At 52.5% G+C, this 19,234-nt stretch overlaps 6 protein-coding genes across 6 annotated transcripts; 3 read left to right on the top strand and 3 right to left on the bottom strand.

Annotated features, from left to right (window-relative positions):
* Window positions 1–3,333: 3,333 nt before the first annotated feature.
* On the top strand, window positions 3,334–5,191 carry CABS01_13082 (uncharacterized protein; the record flags this gene model as incomplete). Its single annotated transcript, XM_060546428.1, has 4 exons — window positions 3,334–3,509; window positions 3,704–3,952; window positions 4,197–4,351; window positions 4,410–5,191. The coding sequence occupies 4 exons, from the start codon at window positions 3,334–3,336 to the stop codon at window positions 5,189–5,191; spliced, it is 1,362 nt and encodes a 453-aa protein (XP_060395326.1).
* Window positions 5,192–5,559: 368 nt separating this feature from the next.
* CABS01_13081 (FAD binding domain-containing protein) lies at window positions 5,560–7,454 on the bottom strand (the record flags this gene model as incomplete). Its single annotated transcript, XM_060546427.1, has 4 exons — window positions 5,560–6,439; window positions 6,507–6,842; window positions 6,899–7,298; window positions 7,352–7,454. 4 exons carry the CDS (start codon window positions 7,452–7,454, stop codon window positions 5,560–5,562), a joined length of 1,719 nt encoding a protein of 572 aa, XP_060395325.1.
* Window positions 7,455–8,552: 1,098 nt separating this feature from the next.
* On the top strand, window positions 8,553–10,514 carry CABS01_13080 (glycosyl hydrolase family 47; the record flags this gene model as incomplete). Its single annotated transcript, XM_060546426.1, has 2 exons — window positions 8,553–10,208; window positions 10,395–10,514. The coding sequence occupies 2 exons, from the start codon at window positions 8,553–8,555 to the stop codon at window positions 10,512–10,514; spliced, it is 1,776 nt and encodes a 591-aa protein (XP_060395324.1).
* A 2,853-nt stretch (window positions 10,515–13,367) lies between these two features.
* CABS01_13079 (uncharacterized protein) lies at window positions 13,368–13,677 on the top strand (the record flags this gene model as incomplete). The annotated part of the gene is made up of 2 exons (XM_060546425.1): window positions 13,368–13,547; window positions 13,666–13,677. The coding sequence occupies 2 exons, from the start codon at window positions 13,368–13,370 to the stop codon at window positions 13,675–13,677; spliced, it is 192 nt and encodes a 63-aa protein (XP_060395323.1).
* Window positions 13,678–14,542: 865 nt separating this feature from the next.
* Window positions 14,543–14,833, bottom strand: CABS01_13078 (uncharacterized protein; the record flags this gene model as incomplete). Its single annotated transcript, XM_060546424.1, has 1 exon — window positions 14,543–14,833. The coding sequence occupies one exon, from the start codon at window positions 14,831–14,833 to the stop codon at window positions 14,543–14,545; it is 291 nt and encodes a 96-aa protein (XP_060395322.1).
* Window positions 14,834–15,063: 230 nt separating this feature from the next.
* On the bottom strand, window positions 15,064–19,140 carry CABS01_13077 (uncharacterized protein; the record flags this gene model as incomplete). Its single annotated transcript, XM_060546423.1, has 1 exon — window positions 15,064–19,140. The coding sequence occupies one exon, from the start codon at window positions 19,138–19,140 to the stop codon at window positions 15,064–15,066; it is 4,077 nt and encodes a 1,358-aa protein (XP_060395321.1).
* Between the last annotated feature and the right edge of the window lie 94 nt (window positions 19,141–19,234).

The following is a 19,234-nucleotide window of genomic DNA, read 5'->3' as shown; positions in this document are numbered from 1 at the left end:
AATTGTCGATGGTGGATGGTAGAGATGGAGGAGGAGACGCGGGTTGCCCCAGGACACGGTCGTGACGCTGCCACCGTCGCCAACTGTTAGGATTGCCTGAGTGGGTTGGCCGTGGCGGGGTTGCGGTCGTAGGTGTGGACCGTGGGCGATGGTGAGACTGGGGGACCCCGCGCTTCCACCTAAATCTCCCGTCTTCTGTCTCTCTCGGCTGCGGAAGCCCGAAGTCGGCCATCACGGAGGGGCTCTTCTTATGGCGTACGGATAGGCTCGCTTGGAACTGAGACATGAGTCCGTTTGGGCCCGTCTGGGACCGTCTGGGCCCGGCACCGGGTAAGCACTACACGCTGACCCGTCCCGGCACATAGTAATTAACGTCTTCACACGTCTCTTAGAGTACCTTAACTTGAGGCCTTCCGGTTCATATGAGATATCCTCCATGAGATTTATGGCATCTTGGACACTGAGACTTGCGTTGTACCATCTCACTCTGTGAAATCACTCTATGATCTCACTCTATGATCTCACTCTATGAGATGAAATCGAATCCGTCATCATGACTTTTGGTCACGTCTTATCTCTCACTCATGTCGTCTTGATCATGTCAAGCATCGACAGAATGTCGTGCAGTGACGGGACAGACGGCGCGGATGACGATCAGTGTAGCTCATGGAAATGCCGCAATTGCCACTAGACTTTCTCTCGGCACATCTTTACACCAAGCCCCGAAAGCGTGTTCCACTCAAACGTTCTTCATGTTCCACACAACCTTAATCTGATGCGATCAAATGAGATTTCGCCCTTTGAGGTATGGCAAACTGAGAATGCGCAGTGCATTGCGCGACTAGTGTAGAGAATGAGGTCCCACAATATCAACTGCTCACTCTCCTTATTTGTGTAACAAACGTCAGGTATTTATGCCTACTCTTGACTGAACACCATGCTTCTGGAGAATCGCTGATGCGCCCAGGAGATGTCATTAATGAGAGGTCAATTGACGACGAACATGGATAGAGTGAAGAGAACTAGCAGCGACCACTCTTGACGTGAATCCCGGCAGGTAAGCTCTTCGCTAAAGGCGTTGTGAATTGAACATTGGGATTGGGCTGCTGAATCTCACTTCTGAGTGCCTCAATCTGAGTCTGAGGCTTCATCACAGGCCATGAGGAGTGAGAAGATCGAAATTGTGTTTGACAGAGGACGCAGCATCTGAGGCATTGAGATCAAGCGACCAGGTAATAGGAGGAAGATAAGTGTATTCATGAAAGTCGGCGATGAACATCACTACCTCGGATCCAGCAATGCTTCTCCTGCCTCAACCCCCACGTCAATCATATCCATGCAAGCTGTCATCGACGTCGGAAAAAGAATCTCACATCCAAAGCCAAGTTCCCGACCGGGTAAGATGGACACAGGCGCCGGTTCCTGCATCCTTCACAAGTCAATCACCCAATCAGCCTCCCAGTGAGACATCTCACGCTGCTCGCTTACGGTCGAGAAGCGCGCGTTCTGTAGCGCCGCCCGAGTCCCGAGGGGATCATCAGGGGCAGGGTTGGAAATTAGTCTAGTCTAGTCTAGTATGGCCTGGACTAATACTAGGCTAGTCTAGTACGGCCTGGACTAATACTAGACTAGTATAGTACGGCCTGGACTAATACTATACTAGACTAGTATTAGTATACTAATAAGTATATATTTAAAAAGATTATTTATAAATTCATAATAATTAATTAGCTATAAATACTTATATATATTAAAATAAAACTATAAAATACTTATTTTATTTAGTTTTAAAAGTATAAATACTATTATTTAAATAAACTATGCTTAAAATATTAGTTTTTATTAATTGTTTTAAGAATTCAAAAATTCAATTATACATATTTTTAATTAAATAGTTTTACTTATATTTACTATAGAAATATTTTTTATTATATTTTTTAGAATTTTTTTAGAATTTTTTTAGAGTAAATTAAAACCAATATTCAAATTTCTAAAAATAGTAATAAAATTACTATAAATAGTATATTTTATACTAATTAGTATACTATTAGTATACTAATACTAGTCTAGTCTAGTACTAGCTATACTAATACTAGTCTAGTATTTTAAAGGGTGGACTAATACTAGACTTACTAGTACTAGACTAGACTAATACTAAATACTAGTAGTATTTTTTCCAACCCTGAGGGGGGAGCTCTCAAGGGCCTGACAGGATGCGGCCCGCTACGGTCCACTGTGGAGAACCATAAAATTAGAATGCCTCAAGCGACCGTGGCTGCCGACTGGTGCCTTCAGACGCGAAAGGTGTTCACAGCTTACTTCGCATCTTCTCAGTCATAGTTATGAACGACGAAGCTCAGCATATGCGTTGAAAGATCAAATGAACACGAGGTTTTGAAGACCTTGGACATGGCGCGGTAGCCGCTCCTGGGCTTGGCCGTTCATGGTAGGTCGTAACGCTGTGTTATTCCGGAAACTTTGTAAATGCCGAAATGCCGTGATATCGAATTATGGGTCCCTGTTCGGCGCCGAAACTATCAATGATCTCCTTTCATTTAGCCTATCTCTTCACACTATGTGAACCATTACTTGGCTTTTTTTCTTCCATCCTATGCGTCTCGCCGAAAAGCCGACAAGAATATAGCCCCGGTAGCTAGACGTTCCCCGGAGCGGAATTGTATACCGGCTTACATGGCGACCGCCGCCGACATTGGAGTAGGTGTGGCGAGACTCAGCAAAGCGTGCACTGAGTGTCACTCGCGCAAGGTCAAGTGCGATGCGCCTATTGTCGGGATACCCTGCGGCCGATGTGTTAGCAAGGGATGCTCCGAGAGTTGCAAGTTGGTCTCTCGCCAGATACGAAAGAGGTAGGCGAAAGCATGGGAAACCTCGGACAATATTCTCGGTCCTCTGACGATGGCGCTCAAGGAAGAGAAGAACAGACGATTTGATCCAAGACTGCCACGGCACCCAGAATGTGAGAACTCTATGTATCTTCCCATCGGTTCATCCGGGCAGCTCAAGTTCGGCCCATGGCATATGAAGCTGTAGAGATATAGCAGTGATGACTGACTGGAGCAGAACACTGAGTCTACGCCCAGAGAATCCTCGTCAATCCATGCCGTAGTGGATTTGCCTAGCCTTTCTACTCGAAGTGCGCAGCGGTCTTCCATTCAATGCTCGCATGATCCACATGGCCTTGGTGAACTTGGGAAGACGAGCTCGATAGGTTCAGGCTCCACGCCCGAAAACATAAGAGACGTCTATGCACTCCCGCAGGCGCAAGCCGAATACAATGGAAGGAGTCATTATCTCAGCATACTAAAGACGGCGATGAATGGCAGTGAGACGAGTGAAAGTCCCGGACTCAGGTCTATTGCCAACAGCTCCACCGATAACACTCCACGCTACCCAGAAAACACGCAGGTCGGCATGACGGGGTTGGATCCAGTGGATCTGGAGTTTCTTATAAAGAAGGGCGCATTTATGTTGCCGCACCGGGATGCCTTGTAAGTCGTACACTCTGAAGCCGACTCCTATAATGAACACATGACAGCTGACAAGAAGGTTTGAGAATGGTGTTTCTGACTGCCTATTTTCGCTTTGTTCATCCATATTCGCCAGTATTGGATCCAAACCACTTCCTGCAATGTTACGAGTCAGGATCTTATTCGCCGTTCCTCATACAGACAGTCCTAACAAGTGCTACTCTCTACGTGCCGACTGAGCTCCTCACCTCGTGTGGATACTCAAACGTCACAGAGGCGCAGACGGCATTCTTCAACAAGGCATTGCTACTACACGACTTTCAATGCGAGAAGAGTCAACTATGCCTGCTTCAGGGATCCCTCATCCTAGGCACAACTGCCTTCTTCTACCCCATCGACCGAGATGTTCAGTACTGGTTCTTCAATGCCGTCCGGCTTGCCACGAAATTGGAACTCCAGAAGCTGTGAGCACACCTCAAATTCCATACTCAACCCCGGGTTCAATCTTCTCAATATTATCATTCGCAGTGATCAACTACGGATTGCGGACACTCAGCTTCGCGGGCTATATAGGAGAATTTGGTGGGTGATCTACGTGAGTTGATCACCTGGGCCCAGGAGATTGGAGCCACTTGACTCACGTGCCATTTGGATTGACCCATCGTTCTAGTGTCGAGACGTGCTACTGTCATTCCTTGGCATGCAAAGTATGCCTCTGGTCAGCGACAAGAAGAAGCTGCCAGCGTTGCCAACGGCGGAAGATTGGGAAGTTCAGAGTGACAACATAAACACCCTGTTCCCTTCCACGGTAACTCGTGAACAAGAGCTTCACTTCATTGATTACTGCAAATTGTCTGTGCTAGGTAGGACGCAATTGGCCAACATATGGTACAGCTCTTGACACTTACCAAATGGTGACAGGAAGGAAATGGCTGGTTGGAATATCCGACCCAGATCAGGTCAACGCTGAAACCATGGCTCACGAATTTCATAATTGGAGAAGTCAGCTTCGAGGGGCAATCTACGCAGACCACCACCTCACCGATGGCCCCTACATCACGGCCCTAATCGCAGCCAGTTACAGGTTCGAGTGTATCTTGTACAGGACTCTCAAGCTTCATTGGAAGTCTATTGATGTTTCCCGGTACGACTGGGTACGAGTTCGACTTCGATGCTCTATGTTTGAGCTTGACACGCTGTTCGGCAGAGCGCTTGCAAATGGCGAACTTAGGAGCCTGCCCATGTCGTTGTGCGTCTCCCCAACAGAGAGTCCCAAAATTGAGAATGAACGACTAACAATTGAGCCTGGAAGCAATTCCAATATACCAATAGCACTGGCCCTCCACATAGAGACCGCCTTGGATGCCACCGAGTCGAGCGCAACCAAGTCCATGTCGCTCATCTACATTCGTCAAGGATTGATCATTCTCGAACAGCTTCAGGACTCACCAGTCATGAAGAGGGTATTGTCCATCTTTGAGTGGGCATTAACTCGATTGGATCTAATCCCCGAGGTTTCTCAGGACAAGCAAGTCAGTGACGGTGTTCGTGCTGGCAGTGACCAGGACGGGTCTGTGGACCAGGTGGGAGCCTCGACGGGTCAGGAATTTGGAGAAATGCTCGATCAGATGGAGCCGTGGTTTGGTGATTTCCTCGGACTTGACTTCCTCGATGACTTGAGGTCGGGCGGCGATAGAGGATAGACCTCGAAATTTGTTGGGCATAACAGTGATGAAATGTGAATCATTTGACGCGGTTTGCAAGGAAAGTCTTTCCGTGATACTTCCCACCACAATCTTGTTGCCGGTAGTTGGGTAGTCCTTTTGCTCCACACAAGTTTGAAAATCAGGTATGTCGGTGAGTCTGCTGGCTTGCGGTTATCGATGCCTCCAGCGAAAAGGGCGACAATTCACCGTATGTTCACCACGCAGGTTTTGAGGACCCAGTCATGAAGTGAGATGCATTCAAGTTGTGGCCATCATGATTGCGGGATCAAGTGGTACGGGGGTTCTATGTCACGGTCTAGATCTATTCCGGCGTCTAGGATATTCAAGTCTAGCTACATGTGTCTTCAAACAAGAGGGAGTGTCTTGGTGCTACCAGACCAGAAACCCTTGAACAAAAGTTCCACCTCCTGCACATTTTCGATCGGGTATATGCCAGCCAAGATGCCGTCTGGGCGCAGAACAACAAGCCCGCCGCTTTTGGCAGAGATTCCAAAGGTATTGTGTCCCTGTCCGTCGACATCACAGAGCACCAAACTAGAAGGGAGCCCATCATACACATCCCACGTGTTGGTAATAGTACCGGTGACAATTGTCGTGAAGTTAACCATCTGGTCGTATTTATTGGCCGCGTTGAGAGACTCGAGAGTCTCATGCAGCGCAGCCACCTTTGCTGTCTGTTGACCAGGGCGACCAGCAAAGATGAGCATGTTCCACTGCCCAGTGTTCTTATGGATAATGCTCTGCAGGCGAATGGGAACAGACGGACCGGGTGCTCTGAGAAGGATGTCAGGACAGCGATGACCGATGGCCAAACTACCAGTGGTTGCCTTGTCGACCAGGACCGAGGGCCCATAGCTGACGCCAAGACCAATGTTGAAGCTGGCGTTGGACGTCAATATGTCGCCCAGCACCTTGCTCGGCTCAGGCTTGCCGCTGCATCCGTTCCACGTCTCGGGCACGTCGCCAGACATTACAGCCGCCAGGGTCTTGTCGATATCAATGATCTTTTGCGCGACGGCAAGGCGCTCCTCGGAGTACGTGTCGAGCACTCCCGTCTGATACCACCCTCTGAGAACTCCAGCGAGCTTCCATGAGAGGTTAATGGCGTCGTGGATTCCGGTGTTCATGCCCTGGCCGAAGCCGGAGGAGTGTGTGTGAGCAGCGTCGCCGGCAAGGAATACGAAGTCATCCTTTCGCATGGTCGCGGCGACCTTTTGCTTGATGCTGTTTTTGCTGTTAGTGAATTGGCTTTCGTGGGTTTCAGGATTATACTTGCGTGTAAATTGTCCACCAGTCGATTCGCTCGAACTCAAGGTTGAACGGTTGGACGGACTTGATTACCTCCTCCATGGCCTGTTCTTTGCTGAGACCTTGGGGATACTTGGCCTTGAGCGTCGGAGTGAAGACGTATCCCAGGCGGCACGCATCCTTATCAAGCCGAGCTAGGAAGGCGCTGCCGTACTCGGCGCTGTTGATTGTCACAAAGCCAAGGTCGGTCTCAGGAATGTCGGTCTTGACACGGCCATCAAAACGAACCCATTCGTATGCCGTTTCGTCACCAATCATTTCAATCTTGGCAAGTTGTCGGACTTGAGACGTGACTCCGTCGGCGCCGACCAGGTATTTACTTTGGAGAATTAGTCAAGTTCTTCTCATTGGGGCATGTATGGGAAGGGGCTATACCATCTGACCGAACGTGTTCCGTGTTGAGGATGTTGAAGACTAGCTGTTAGATTGTAGCCGTCTTGGGGCTTGTCGTCGATTTGGTAGTCGACAAGTTCCCACTGATATTGAACTTCATTTCCTGAAACGGCACTATACTTGGCAGCAAAGATGGCCTGAGAAGACTTTTGACGGATGTTGATGATATAGTCGTGGAAAGTTCCGGTCATGGCAGTGAACATTGACTGCTGGCCCACTGCCGACACTCTTTTACCGCCCTGGAAGGTGGCGATTCCCCGTACAATGTTGCCCTGTTGAACTATTTCCTTGGCGACGCCGACCTGTTCGAAGAGCTCGAGAGTGCGGGGAAAGAGAGTAATGGCTCGGCCAAAGGACTCCTGGACCTCCAACTTTCGTCTTTCTTTGGTTCAACGTCAGGTCCGCCCAACATCAAAGTAGCCTCTGCCAACTTACCAATGATGATTGTGGGGATGCCTTGCTGGGCCAGACCGAGGGCAGTCACTAGGCCGACCGGGCCAGCGCCGACAATGAGAACATCAGTTGGCTCGAAATCCATGGCCAATCAAGATAGTCAGATGAGCTGTGGGATATGTTCAGATGGTTGATGGTAGATAGAAAGGAACCAGAAGGAGTCGGTGGTCCTGATGACAGTCTTATATGTGACCGGGAAGATTTCGGTCTTCGAGTGCACGGGATGAACTGAATCACCGTCTACAATTTACGTTGCATCGTTGCGTCTTTGCCCGGAATTCGGGGTCAAAGTGATAGGCCGAAAGTACTCTAGACAATACATATCTTTTGCTTGATATACAGGAGGCTCCATATATCCCGCAGCCGCCTTACTCGGCGTCCAGACTCCGTAGAAAGATGAAGGTGACAAAATTCCGGCGCCGAAAGAAAATGTGGGTCTTGTTCGGCACCGAACGACGAGAATCAATCTTTAATTGCCTGCCGCGTCTTGTCCGTCCCGTTAAACTGGCCATCATTCTGCCTCAGTAAGTAAACTCTCGACAGGGATGAAGCAAGGTTCGCCAGACACAAACGACCCCAAAATTCGATGGGTCGCTTTCACAATTAGGGGGACTGAAATATGCGGGAAATGGGGCACGTGTGTTTTGACTTTCAGCTCCATGTCTCAACCGTCTCGAAACGTCGCTCCAAGTTCCATGGAACGCCACAAATCTAACCAAGAAAGCCGCCGCCCGTTGGCTTGGCTTGGCCCAGGCTTGCTCGGTAAAAGTCAAAGTTGGTTGTGAACACCTAACCGCCTTTTCTGCTAGCCTTGCACCGCCGGCCCTTACCTCACCTCAACTCCAACTGGTGAGATTTTGCTATGAGATTCCCAATCAGGGGCTTGCGACAGCGACATCCGTAAACGGTTCCCTCCTTACAGACCACAGCTTTTCTTGTCGCATCTTGCTTGGTCACACTTCGTGTTCCTTTCTCGTATTCGATAGACGGCAGACACTCTCATTCCACCGCCGTCACCGAACCGTTTCCATGACTCGAACCTAGCCGTGTCACACAGTCTCCCTCCCTTGCTTGGCTTCAACCATCGAGAAGGCCTCATCACGCCCCAGGGCCATCACGCCGCCTCTCATTCACGCGTCTCTCTATTCACGTATACTCACACAGACACATATAGACATTTGTCATGGGGAGGACATCATACCGCTGGACGCGGGTGCGCTCCACCGTCCTCACCCTCATCACAATAACATGTGTCATCTACATCCTCGACACAACATGGCTACACCCGCGCACAGAAACAGCCATGCTGGAACGCTTCATGAACACAGAAAGCCTCGTTCGGCAACCGGCGACACCAAAGTCTAGCTTCGACTGGTCCGCCGTCGACCTAAAGTACCCGCCTCAAGACCCGCTCACCCGCGTCCCGAACGGCGGCCGCGGCTCCCTGCCCCGTGTACAACACCGATTCGCCTCCGAGTCCCTCTCCGCTTCCCGGCGCCGGGAAGCCCGCCGGCAAGAAGTCCGGCGCCTCTTCCAAAAGAACTGGGCGAATTACAGAGAGTACGCCTGGATGAAGGATGCTCTCAACCCCATCTCGGCCACCGCAAAGGACCAGTTCTCCGGCTGGGCCGCCACCCTCGTCGACTCCCTCGACGTCCTGTGGATCATGGGCCTCAAGCCGGAATTCGAGGAGGCTGTCGCGGCCGTCGCGAAGATTGACTTTAGCATCTCCACGTCGGACCGCGTGAACACCTTTGAGACAAACATCCGCTACCTCGGCGGTCTCATGGCCGCCTACGACCTCAGCGGGCGCCGCGTCCTCCTCGACAAGGCTACCGAGCTCGGTGATCTGCTGTATGGCGCCTTCAACACAGAGCACCGCATGCCGGTAGACTTTATCAACTTCAACGACGCAAAGTCAGGCAAGGGCCTCATCGTCGAGGGCTCCGTCGTCTCCGCGTCACCGGGCACCTTATCCCTCGAGATGACGCGCCTGTCCCAACTCACCGGCAATCCAAAGTACTACGACGCCGCCGCCAAAGTCATGGACCTCTTCCACGACGGCCAGCAAAAGACCAAACTCCCTGGCATGTGGCCCATGTTCGTCCACATGGCCGACCGTGACGTCGTCACGGGCTCAACCTTTACCATCGGCGGCTGCGCCGACTCGCTCTACGAATACCTCCCCAAGATGATCGCCCTCCTCAACGGTGCGGAACCAAAATATCGCACCATGACGGAGAACTTCCTCAAAGCAGCCAATGAGTCCCTCTTCTTCCGACCCATGCTTCCCGGCGGCGAAAACGTCCTCATCTCGGGCAACGTCGACGTCGACGCAGCCGGAAACCGCTCTCTCGACCCGGAAAGCGAGCACCTGTCCTGCTTCATCGGCGGCATTTACGCCCTTGCCGGTCGCGTGCTGGGCAAAGAAGAGTGGGTCACCGTCGGCGCGCGGCTGACGCTGGGGTGCTACTACGCCTACCAGGCCATGCCGACGGGCATGATGCCGGAGCGGTACAACATGGTCAAGTGCGACCGTCGTGACGCGTGCGTGTGGGACGAAGACAAATGGGACGCGGCGAAGAAGTTGAAGACAGAGTATAAGGAGCACTTGCCCAAGGGCTTCACTACAGCCAAGGACCCGCGGTATATCCTCCGGCCCGAGGCGATTGAGAGTGTCTTTGTGCTCTACCGCATCACGGGCGACCAGGGATTCCAAGAGGCGGCCTGGGAGATGTGGAAGGCTGTGAGTAACGGGACGCTCGTCGAGCACGGCAATGCTGCGGTGTTGGATGTTACGCAGAAGCAGGATCCGCTGCCCAAGGAAGATTACATGGAGGTGAGTTTTCTCGTTGTGTTCCTTTTGCTTATCTGCTGCTCCTTTCTCGTCTTTGCATTCTCCTGCCATGTCAGCATTCCTTTTTGGCAGGGATGAGTTTTCCGTTCTAAATCGGGAGATTGCGAAGGGGAGAGAACAGAGAGAGAAAAATTCCGCTTGACTGACACTGCATGACCACCCATTTAGAGTTTCTGGCTGGCGGAGACACTGAAATATTTCTATCTCGTCTTCTCACCGCCCGACCTCATCAGCCTCGACGACTATGTGCTCAACACAGAAGCGCACCCCTTCCGGAGGCACCTTTGAATTGGTGCAAGGGACATGGTTAGAGTTGAGGAAAAGGTGGCATCGTTCACTCACCCCGGATTTCGTATCCCGAACGCTTGGGTTTGGATGAAAAGGAGGTGCGCGGACAGCTCCGCTGATCTGTGCTCTCTTCTATTCCATCGGGCGAGTCTGATACATGACTTGCTAAAAGCGGCACTGGACGTGCGGTGGGTTTACATGTTGCCGGACTCGTGTATCTTTACAGAGTATGAGCGAATAGATTCGCCGAGTAATGACATTTTGAGCTTTGATACCTAGCTCCATCTTGGAAGATGATCGTGAGCAGAAGATCGGCCTATGAGTCTGGTGTCTTTACGATGTCACGAGTCAACCGCTACTAATCCATGGTGAAGCGTCATAGCTCATCGGTGATGATAACTGATCGCTATTCAACCGTGTTGAGCCGCCACCTGAACAGTAGACTTCATTCTCTAGATGGCTCATCGCCCTTGGCTACTGTCATGAAAGATGCTGTGAAGCAGCGGCTCTCTTGGAATTCCTGCGCAGTACGTCACCCGAAGCAGCCGCAGTAAATCGTGACGAACCAACTCATCACGGGTGTATTTTGCCACTCTTGGCAACCATGCCACAATCATCGGGTCTGTTTACCCAGATCTAGACGGCTGTCGAGAAGCCAACGTAGCAAGGGTGACCATGAGTCGAAAACATGTCTTGGCGGTAGATACTAGGAGATCGCAGGAAAGATGAGCACTCTGGGTGATACAGGCCGGTAATATGTGGGCTTGGACCGAGATGACTGGGGGTAGTGCACATTGGGCGGTGTAATGGTACAGACGTTATTAATTACTATGGTCTTGGAATTTCGGCCTCTGGGTGATCTCTGGAAGCTTGTTTTGTAATCGAGTTCTAGGCGGCTCGTCGGCTGAAAAAGGAGATCTCTGGGCGTACTATATCGTAGACTACTTCGTAGCCCTGCTCTGCTTTCTCGCAAGAGTCTGTAGAATAGAGGGTTGTCTCCGAGATTGAGTAGAGTCTAGGAGCTCGGTTTCACCATCTGCCCAAAGGCTCGTGAAGACTAATCATCAAATGAACACCTCCTTTCCCACCGGGGAGGATTTTACAGGCAGAAAGAAGAACAACCCCTAAAACCCTGTATACGTCCACTCGCCTGGTCCAATTCACATTGCCGTGCCTCACTCTCGCTTGCGCACGTCAATCTGTCAAACCCAAGCAGACGGAGTAGCCCACATGCCGTCACACTACAGACACAGACTACGGATACACACAAATGTCAAAGCCACGCCTAGCTCCAACAGATTCTAGAACTCAAACCCCCCATTAGCAGGGCTTGTAGGCCAGTTGACTCCACATAACAACCATAAATAACATGCGACTTCCTAGTTGCAATATGAGGCTTCAGGATCTTACTAAGTATCTCATCTTGGTATTTGTTGGGCACGGCCGTCCACTACGAACGACTTACTCGCGGTCACTAACCCCGGGACGAGGGCGCCTGAGTCGTGTAGCAGTGCCGTAGCCAAGGCCCTCTGACGGGAGAACAACCCTAAGCCACTGGGGAAGTGCGCCATTTGCGCCCCCCCTAATTCCCCATTCTTGTTGCCTCTCTAGCCTATGGAACCTCTCGCAGTACGAAAGTTTAGATTTCAACGGGCGCGAAGCACCTATTGCGGATAGTTGCCAGCTCGCAGAAAGAATGCCAAGACGCGAGAGTCTAGAAGAGGGAAAAGACTCACGCGACACATTACCACGTCCATCAAATCTCTCAAGAGTAGATTCCCCGGCTGATTACCCGTTAAATTGCCCGCCCATCATCGTCATGAGGCAGCAACACACGGCTAGCCAATGTGCCTGTAGAGATGTATCCGTACGAATACTCCATACTTAAGGTAGCGGACTTTGAACTGAGCAGCTCTGCAGCCCCCTACTAAGGATACCTAGCCAACGGAAGGCCCGCCAAGAGGGGGATTGGAAACACCTCATCGCCAAGAGCACAGATCAAGCTCATATACTCGATGGGCTTTTAATAGCCCCAAACACTGCCCGCGCAGGCGCCAAGACCACCCACCCCCAAGCAAAGCCGGTGCAGCAACAGTAGCGAAAACTTGCGGACAGCCTGCTGGCCCCCCGTCCTTCGCTACTCCGTGAACTTTACGCCGTACTCAACCAGATAGGCTATCCAGAGTCGACAGTATCGGATTTTGCCGTACGCCAAGTAACGCAGAACGGACCTTAAGGTGAACAACCTAGGCCACCAGCCAATCCACAATACCACAGTACTCAGTACACTACTCCATACACTTGTAATTTTGGCCGGTCTTTGAGGCATAATCATGTGCCTGACCACTTTTACCACCTGCTCACTGACCAAGTGGTTCAGGACAGCTCCGCTACGGATACCAGCAACCTCGAAAATAGCATCCTCCCTGTAACCACATCGAGCAGATCTCGAGCACTTTCCAAGAAGTCGCAAACTCTTGGTTAGTCTTGGTCTAGCCAAAGTCTTGGTATTCCTCTTGCAGAGACAAGCCAGTCAACCTAGCAAGTCTACGGAAGAGGGCGGTGTCAACCTCAACAGACCCTTCATCCATGCCCCCAGAGGCCTTGGCATAATGTTTCCAAAGTTTATCACCTCCATCCCGTAGATTTGACTCAAGATGCAAGTTTCCGTTGTAAACTGATGTATAAGAAGAAGCTGATCATCCCGCCTTTCTTCACTCCTGTCATCCCATCACCATCACCATCACCATCATCATCCCACCTCACCCACACAACTCCAACTCAACCTTCTCTCACAGCCATCCAAGCTCCTCTCCACCTCCAACTCAACACCAACACAACCAAACCGCCAAAATGCGCGCCGCCTTCGCCATCATCTCCCTCCTCGCCGCCACCGTCGCCGCCCGCTTCGACGGCCCTTGCACCGACACCGTCTGCGGCGACTCCAGGGTCAACTGCGAGGCCGAGGGCCGCATCTGCGTCGGCTTCCCCAGCGTCGACCCCGAGAAGCGCCTCGGATGCACTTGCAGCATTGTCTAAATGCAGATATCCTACAGAACGATTTTCAATTCCTACCTACGCATGGTATGTGTGCCCTTCAAGCTGCTGCTTCCTCTTCAAGGACCCTCATAGCTAACTCGATACCCATCAGATCAGCATTTGAAAGGTCTCCCATTTTGGAAAGACTTGGAGTTTTTCGGGAAAGATACAGGAACGAGGAACAAGACGCATCACTCACGGGAAACCCATCATGAAATGGCAAAACACACAAAGGCGCTCGGAGAGAAGCGATGGAACCCACACGGCATGATATCCAAACCTGAACAAAAAACAGCATAGAAAAAATCCCACATACTACCTCTTCCTGTCCGCGACACAACACATCTCTGCCATTCCCTCCCAAAGTCCATGATGCGACCCATGATCGCCCATCTGCCGTGACGTCCGCCCATCCTTCCCGGCGCCACACCCGCCTCTTTCATCCGTTCAAGATCGCATAACCCGCCAAGACCCCAGACACGATTCGAGGCGCTCGTCTCCCGCAGCCAAGACACGTCCACCTCACCACCACCACCCCAACTCCCTCCTTCACACCCCTTTTCCTACCCATTTGCTATACACGCACATATACCTCCATTCAAACAAACCCATCCATCTCCAACCCCTCAAAAATCCCCGACGGCTCCTCGGTCCCACCGAATCGGCATCCTCCCCATCCCCGCTTACCCCCGAGACCCAACTCACCCGAGGGACCCGAATGCACGCAGCTCGAAACCCGCTTTGCCGAGATCGATCGGCACCGGGATCAAGACTCACTTCAGTGCTGGGCACTTTACGGTGGGCAAACCAGCACGCGGGACAGCGAAGGCCTTAAGAGAAGATTGCTTATCGTCGCTGACAGCGCCACTGCTAAGAAAGTAAGAGTTAGTGCTGAGCCCCCTCTAATAATGAGAGGCTTGTGAGCCTCATGGGGAGAGGTTACATTCGGGACCGCTCTCTGTATCGGTATCTCAATCGCATCTCTCTAGCTACGTGTAACTACTCAATTGCGAGTAAGCTGTATGTTGTCGCAATCGGGTCAAGTCTCGCCAAATTGCAGTCTTGCACCCTTTACAGTAACGATTCCTTGCTGTGACTATAGACTTGGCATCACAGCGACGGGAATCCAAGAAAGTATCCAAAGGGGGAAGAAGTTTCCCTTCACAGCACCACACACCGACCGTGATACTTCTTCTATGCCTCGCATGGAAACAAGGAATCCCATCCAAATGTGTAAACATTGAAGAGACTAAAAGCACTAGTACCAAATAATAGTACATACAAATGAAAAGAGACCCATAATCTCAAATCCGAGACTCCCCATGGCTCCCGTTTTCCCTATTTTCTTCTTCCAAAAGAATAAGTCTCGCGTGTGGTATCATCCCGCTCCCAAAAAGTTCGTCCCAGGACAAACAAAAACGCCAAAAAGGTCACAGGCTACTATACAAACCAACCAGATGTAATACAAGAAGAAAAGAAAGAAAACATCAGGTGATGAATAAGAAGGGACTCACATCTTTCCCCATCCCCTAACAAACCCCCTCTGCGCCCCATTCACCCTCGCCAAGATCCCAAGCCCAACATCCTCACCTCCACCCCACCCACCCCCGCGCTTGACGTTGATGCCGTACGCCATATCCCCGTCTCCCCTCACCCCATTGACGTCTTCCGCGCCCCTGCGCTTTCTCACCCGCTCATACCCAATCTTGAATCCCATCGAGTGGCTCCCGTCCAAGAAGCTGCGCTTCATCTCTTCCGTCGCCTGCCACTCCGCCCCACGGCCCAAGAACCCAAATACATTGCCGTCGGCCAGCAGCGCTGCCACGGAAGCGATACTGCACGGGTTCCGCGGGAGGATGGTATCCGTCCCGGGCGTGAGAAGCCACGCAACGAGCGTTAAGGCAACAAGGAGACCGAGCACGGACTGGATGATGCGTGTCGAAGCGGTGTCCTGCACCAGACGGCGCAGAGAGGTGACGGACGTCGACTCGAGCATGGCGGGGATGACCTGCTGCGCCGTCACGTCCGGGAGGCGACGACGGGAGTTGACGTTGAGGTTCTGGGCGCGCAAGATGCCGTGTTGCCGGACGATGGCATCCGCTACGAGACCGCTCTTGCCCAGGCCCGGATCGCCTAGGTTCCCCGCGGGCACCGCGAATCGCGATGTGACGAGTGAACTGAAGAACGGATCGAGCTGGTTGCCCGTGGTGAGGTTGGCGAGGAGTCCGTACTGCAACGGGAGCAGTCTTAACTTGATTGGCTTGGCGGTGTTTTCCTGGACGATGGGCGGGTAGGTTGTGTCCACGTGTAGCGAGGCGCCCGTGAGGCGGATCTTGGCCGTTACAGTCTCGAGCGTCTCGTTGCAGCCCATGGCTGAGATGTAGCCCACCTGCATGGGGGTGCTGTCGGAAAGCTGACCCCAGACATAGGTGAAATCGGAGCACTGCGACGAAGCAGCGGACCGTGGTGTAGCGACGCCGAAGACGGAAGAGGGGGAGACGCCCGGCGGTAAGACGGCGTTGGACCGGATTGATGGATCGAGGCACGGCTCACCGGCGATGTTGACCTTCATGTCCTGTGAAAACTGATTCGGCAAGTCAGGGACAGTAAAGTTTGTGTTGATCTCGGATTGCGGGTAGAGTCTGCAATCGAGCCGTGAGCGAAGGGCAGGCACCGTTGCGATAATGGTCCCGGCGCCGTCCTGCATATCGAGGGGCTCCGATAGCTGCAGACTGTTGAAGTTGAGGTCCTCAAAGGTGAATGATGGGAAGGTCAGGTTCGCGTCGAGAATCAGGGAGGCAAGAAGGGTATCAGTGGTACAGGTCGGACAAGGTGAGGACGCATTAATGAAGCTGTCGAGGGACTGAAGGTTTACGGGTCGCGTAGACGGGATTGGTGTCGTACTGTATAGAGCCCCAGAGAATGTCGCTAGGAGCGACGCAACGATCAGAGCGGTGGTGGTGAACACGACAGCGATATTTTGCGTCTTGACGGCATCGAACAGGATTCTATGCTTGGACTTGTCCATGAAGTCCAGGTGAACCGTCGTCTCGAAGGATCCCCCTGCTTTAAGCTTTGCGTACGGCGCAAGACATCGGGTCGCACAGTCCGCGGCGGCGAGGTACAGCACCACCAGACCGAAAATGACGCCGGTGCCTGTTGTCCATAGAAAATGCTTGTCGGTGTTTGCCTTGGTCGTCGCGATGCCGGCGTGTGCGTTGGAAATACGAAGCACAACTTCAAGGGCAACGATCATGCCAATCATAGTCACCACGGCGGCGAACCTTGCCCATGGATTTAGCGGCAGCGGATGCTTCCAATCGGCGTTTCGTACAAACTCGACCGGCTGGTTCTGAGGGGGCGGGGCGCCACCAAAGATCTTGAAGTATCCTCTCGCCTCCTTTTCGGCCTTCTCGTAGGGTTCGACGCCGGTGTAGTAGTTCGTGCCGAGCAGCTTCTCTCGTACGACTGATGTGTCGGCAGCACCGGTGCCGCGTAGACACTGAAGAAGCTGGCGACTATGAGCGAGGAGGGTGGCCATGTTGATAATGGTGTTTGGGTCGCGGGGCAGAAAGCCTTTTGCTGGCGCGAGGGCGATTGCAGCCAACACTAATATCAGAACGAAGCCTAGCAGGCCAGAAAGGAGGTGCGCTGGTATTTGGCGAACATTGAGCCGCTCTCCAATGATGATGGCCGTACCGGTAGACTTCTCTTGCGTCTCGCCCATCAGTGAGCTCCGTGCGACGAGAGCAGTATACTGCTTCCAGTACGCTGTCGAGATCTGGGTCAGGTTGTCCGTCTTCAGGAACGTCTCGATCGGAGGAAGCCCGTAGTCCTTGATCTGCATAGCGACAGCCGAGTTCATGACGGCGTCGGAAGCAACAATGGCGATGCCGGGGTACCGACTATTGATATTTGGTATCGCTGCGAGGATCTGCGAATCGGTGGGATAGGAGTTGAAGTGTCCTTGTACAATGTCCCACGGATGAACCAGCTCGAGGGTCTTGTTCGTTGCAGAGCGGTTCCGTTCGATCTTGATGAGTTGCGTGTTGTTCTTTGTGACATGAACCCTGGTGAGGAAGTACGATGGACGGCATATTAGTGCTGCAGACCTTGAAACAGCACCTGAAATGGGCACATTGAAAATGTCGCTCTCTGTCGGTACACTGGATTCGTTAATCTGGATGGCTCCCGTCATGACGACCACCCTCCCATCGTCTGGGAAGGGCGAGTTCCCGCACGTCCCAGCCTGAAATGCCATGAAGAAGGTAGGAAGTGTGAAGCCAATCAGCGCCATATTCGGGATGGTTTGCGTCAAGGTGCAATTCGGAGTCGAGACAGTGGCGTTGAGCTGGACGTCCGAAGCTTGGATGAACTGGACACCATTCAAGGTGAACTGTGCCGGCTCACACTCGATTTCGGATTGGAAGCCGTCGACATTGGTCCTTAGCTCAGCTGTCGCGGGCAAGTCCGCAGAAAATGACTGGAAAGCGAATTCTTTGGAAGTGCCGTCTGGGAAGTTGAGGCCTTTCGTCTGGAGAGCTGTCATCGTGAAGAAAGGCAGGGCACCAGCATTCCGTAGCCCAGTGGGATCGTTCACAAACGTGTTCTGTAGGTTCAAACTCACACCTCGAGCAGTCACAATCTGGAACGTTGGGCTGACGAGCGCCACAGCGATGACGATGATGATTTTGAGCGTCAGGCCGATAGACGCCGTGGCCGCAACGAGCCAGTCCCGATTCTTTGTCGCTTTCGCAATGGTCCATGGCTCGAACATGAAGACGTAGTCGAGCATCAGGGTCCTGTCCACACTCGCAGGTCCCTTTGCCATCCGAAGCCACGGCGCGCTGGCTTTTGCCTGGTGTTCGGGTCTCGCCCATAATGCGGCGATACAGGTGAAGATGAAGGCCGAACCGTACTGCCATAGATATCTGAACCCATGCTCTGGCGAACCGAGTCCTCCTCTTTTGTTTGATAGGTCCAACACGGCTTCTACGGTTACCATGAGTCCGGCGAAGAGGACCGCAAACGAGCTGAGGACCCTCCTTTGGAGATAAAACGGTCGGTACGGAAGAGCGACGTCGACTAACCCATTTCGTTTTCGTAGGTCATCAGAATCGGCCGTGGTTGGTGGTGTCGAGGCGATTGGACGTGGTGGTTGAACTCGTTGTATTCGTGGGGCCGGTGGTATTTGTTGCGCGGGCGGAGGCGGCCTCACTCCTGGCACCGCTAGCCTTTGAGCATTTATCGGAGGAAAAGTTGCCTGGCGAGGCGTCAATGAGTATCGAGGGTTGGCCCTCGGCGGTTTTCCTGGGCTACTGATGGTAATTTCGGGCACCGGTAGCGGTCTCGGTCTATCGGCATCGCTGCTGCTACCTGACGAAGACGGTTCTATTATTGAGGGACGCGGCGTGCTAAAGGAACGGGAGTGACTGGTGTACGGCCGGGCGACGATGTCCCCTTGCGGCAGCGGCGGCGGCGGCGTATTTGATTCTGCTACATAACGATGATAGGAGTCCATGCCATTCGTAGTCTGCTTGCCTACTCTGCGGGGCACGTTTGCCCTGGCCCTCGCATCAGATGCCATTGATCAGAGGAGACAAAGGCAGGCGAGATGGTCTTCTCGAGCAACGGACAAGTCCAGTCGGGGGGGCTGAGGGAAGGGAGACGGGGTCTAGCGT

Source organism: Colletotrichum abscissum (assembly GCF_030869225.1).
Source record: "Colletotrichum abscissum strain IMI 504890 chromosome Unknown Scaffold_42.1, whole genome shotgun sequence".
NCBI classification, from domain to species: domain Eukaryota; kingdom Fungi; phylum Ascomycota; class Sordariomycetes; order Glomerellales; family Glomerellaceae; genus Colletotrichum; species Colletotrichum abscissum.
The sequence above is the reverse complement of the archived record's forward strand: the minus strand, read 5'-3'. Positions and strand labels throughout refer to the sequence as shown.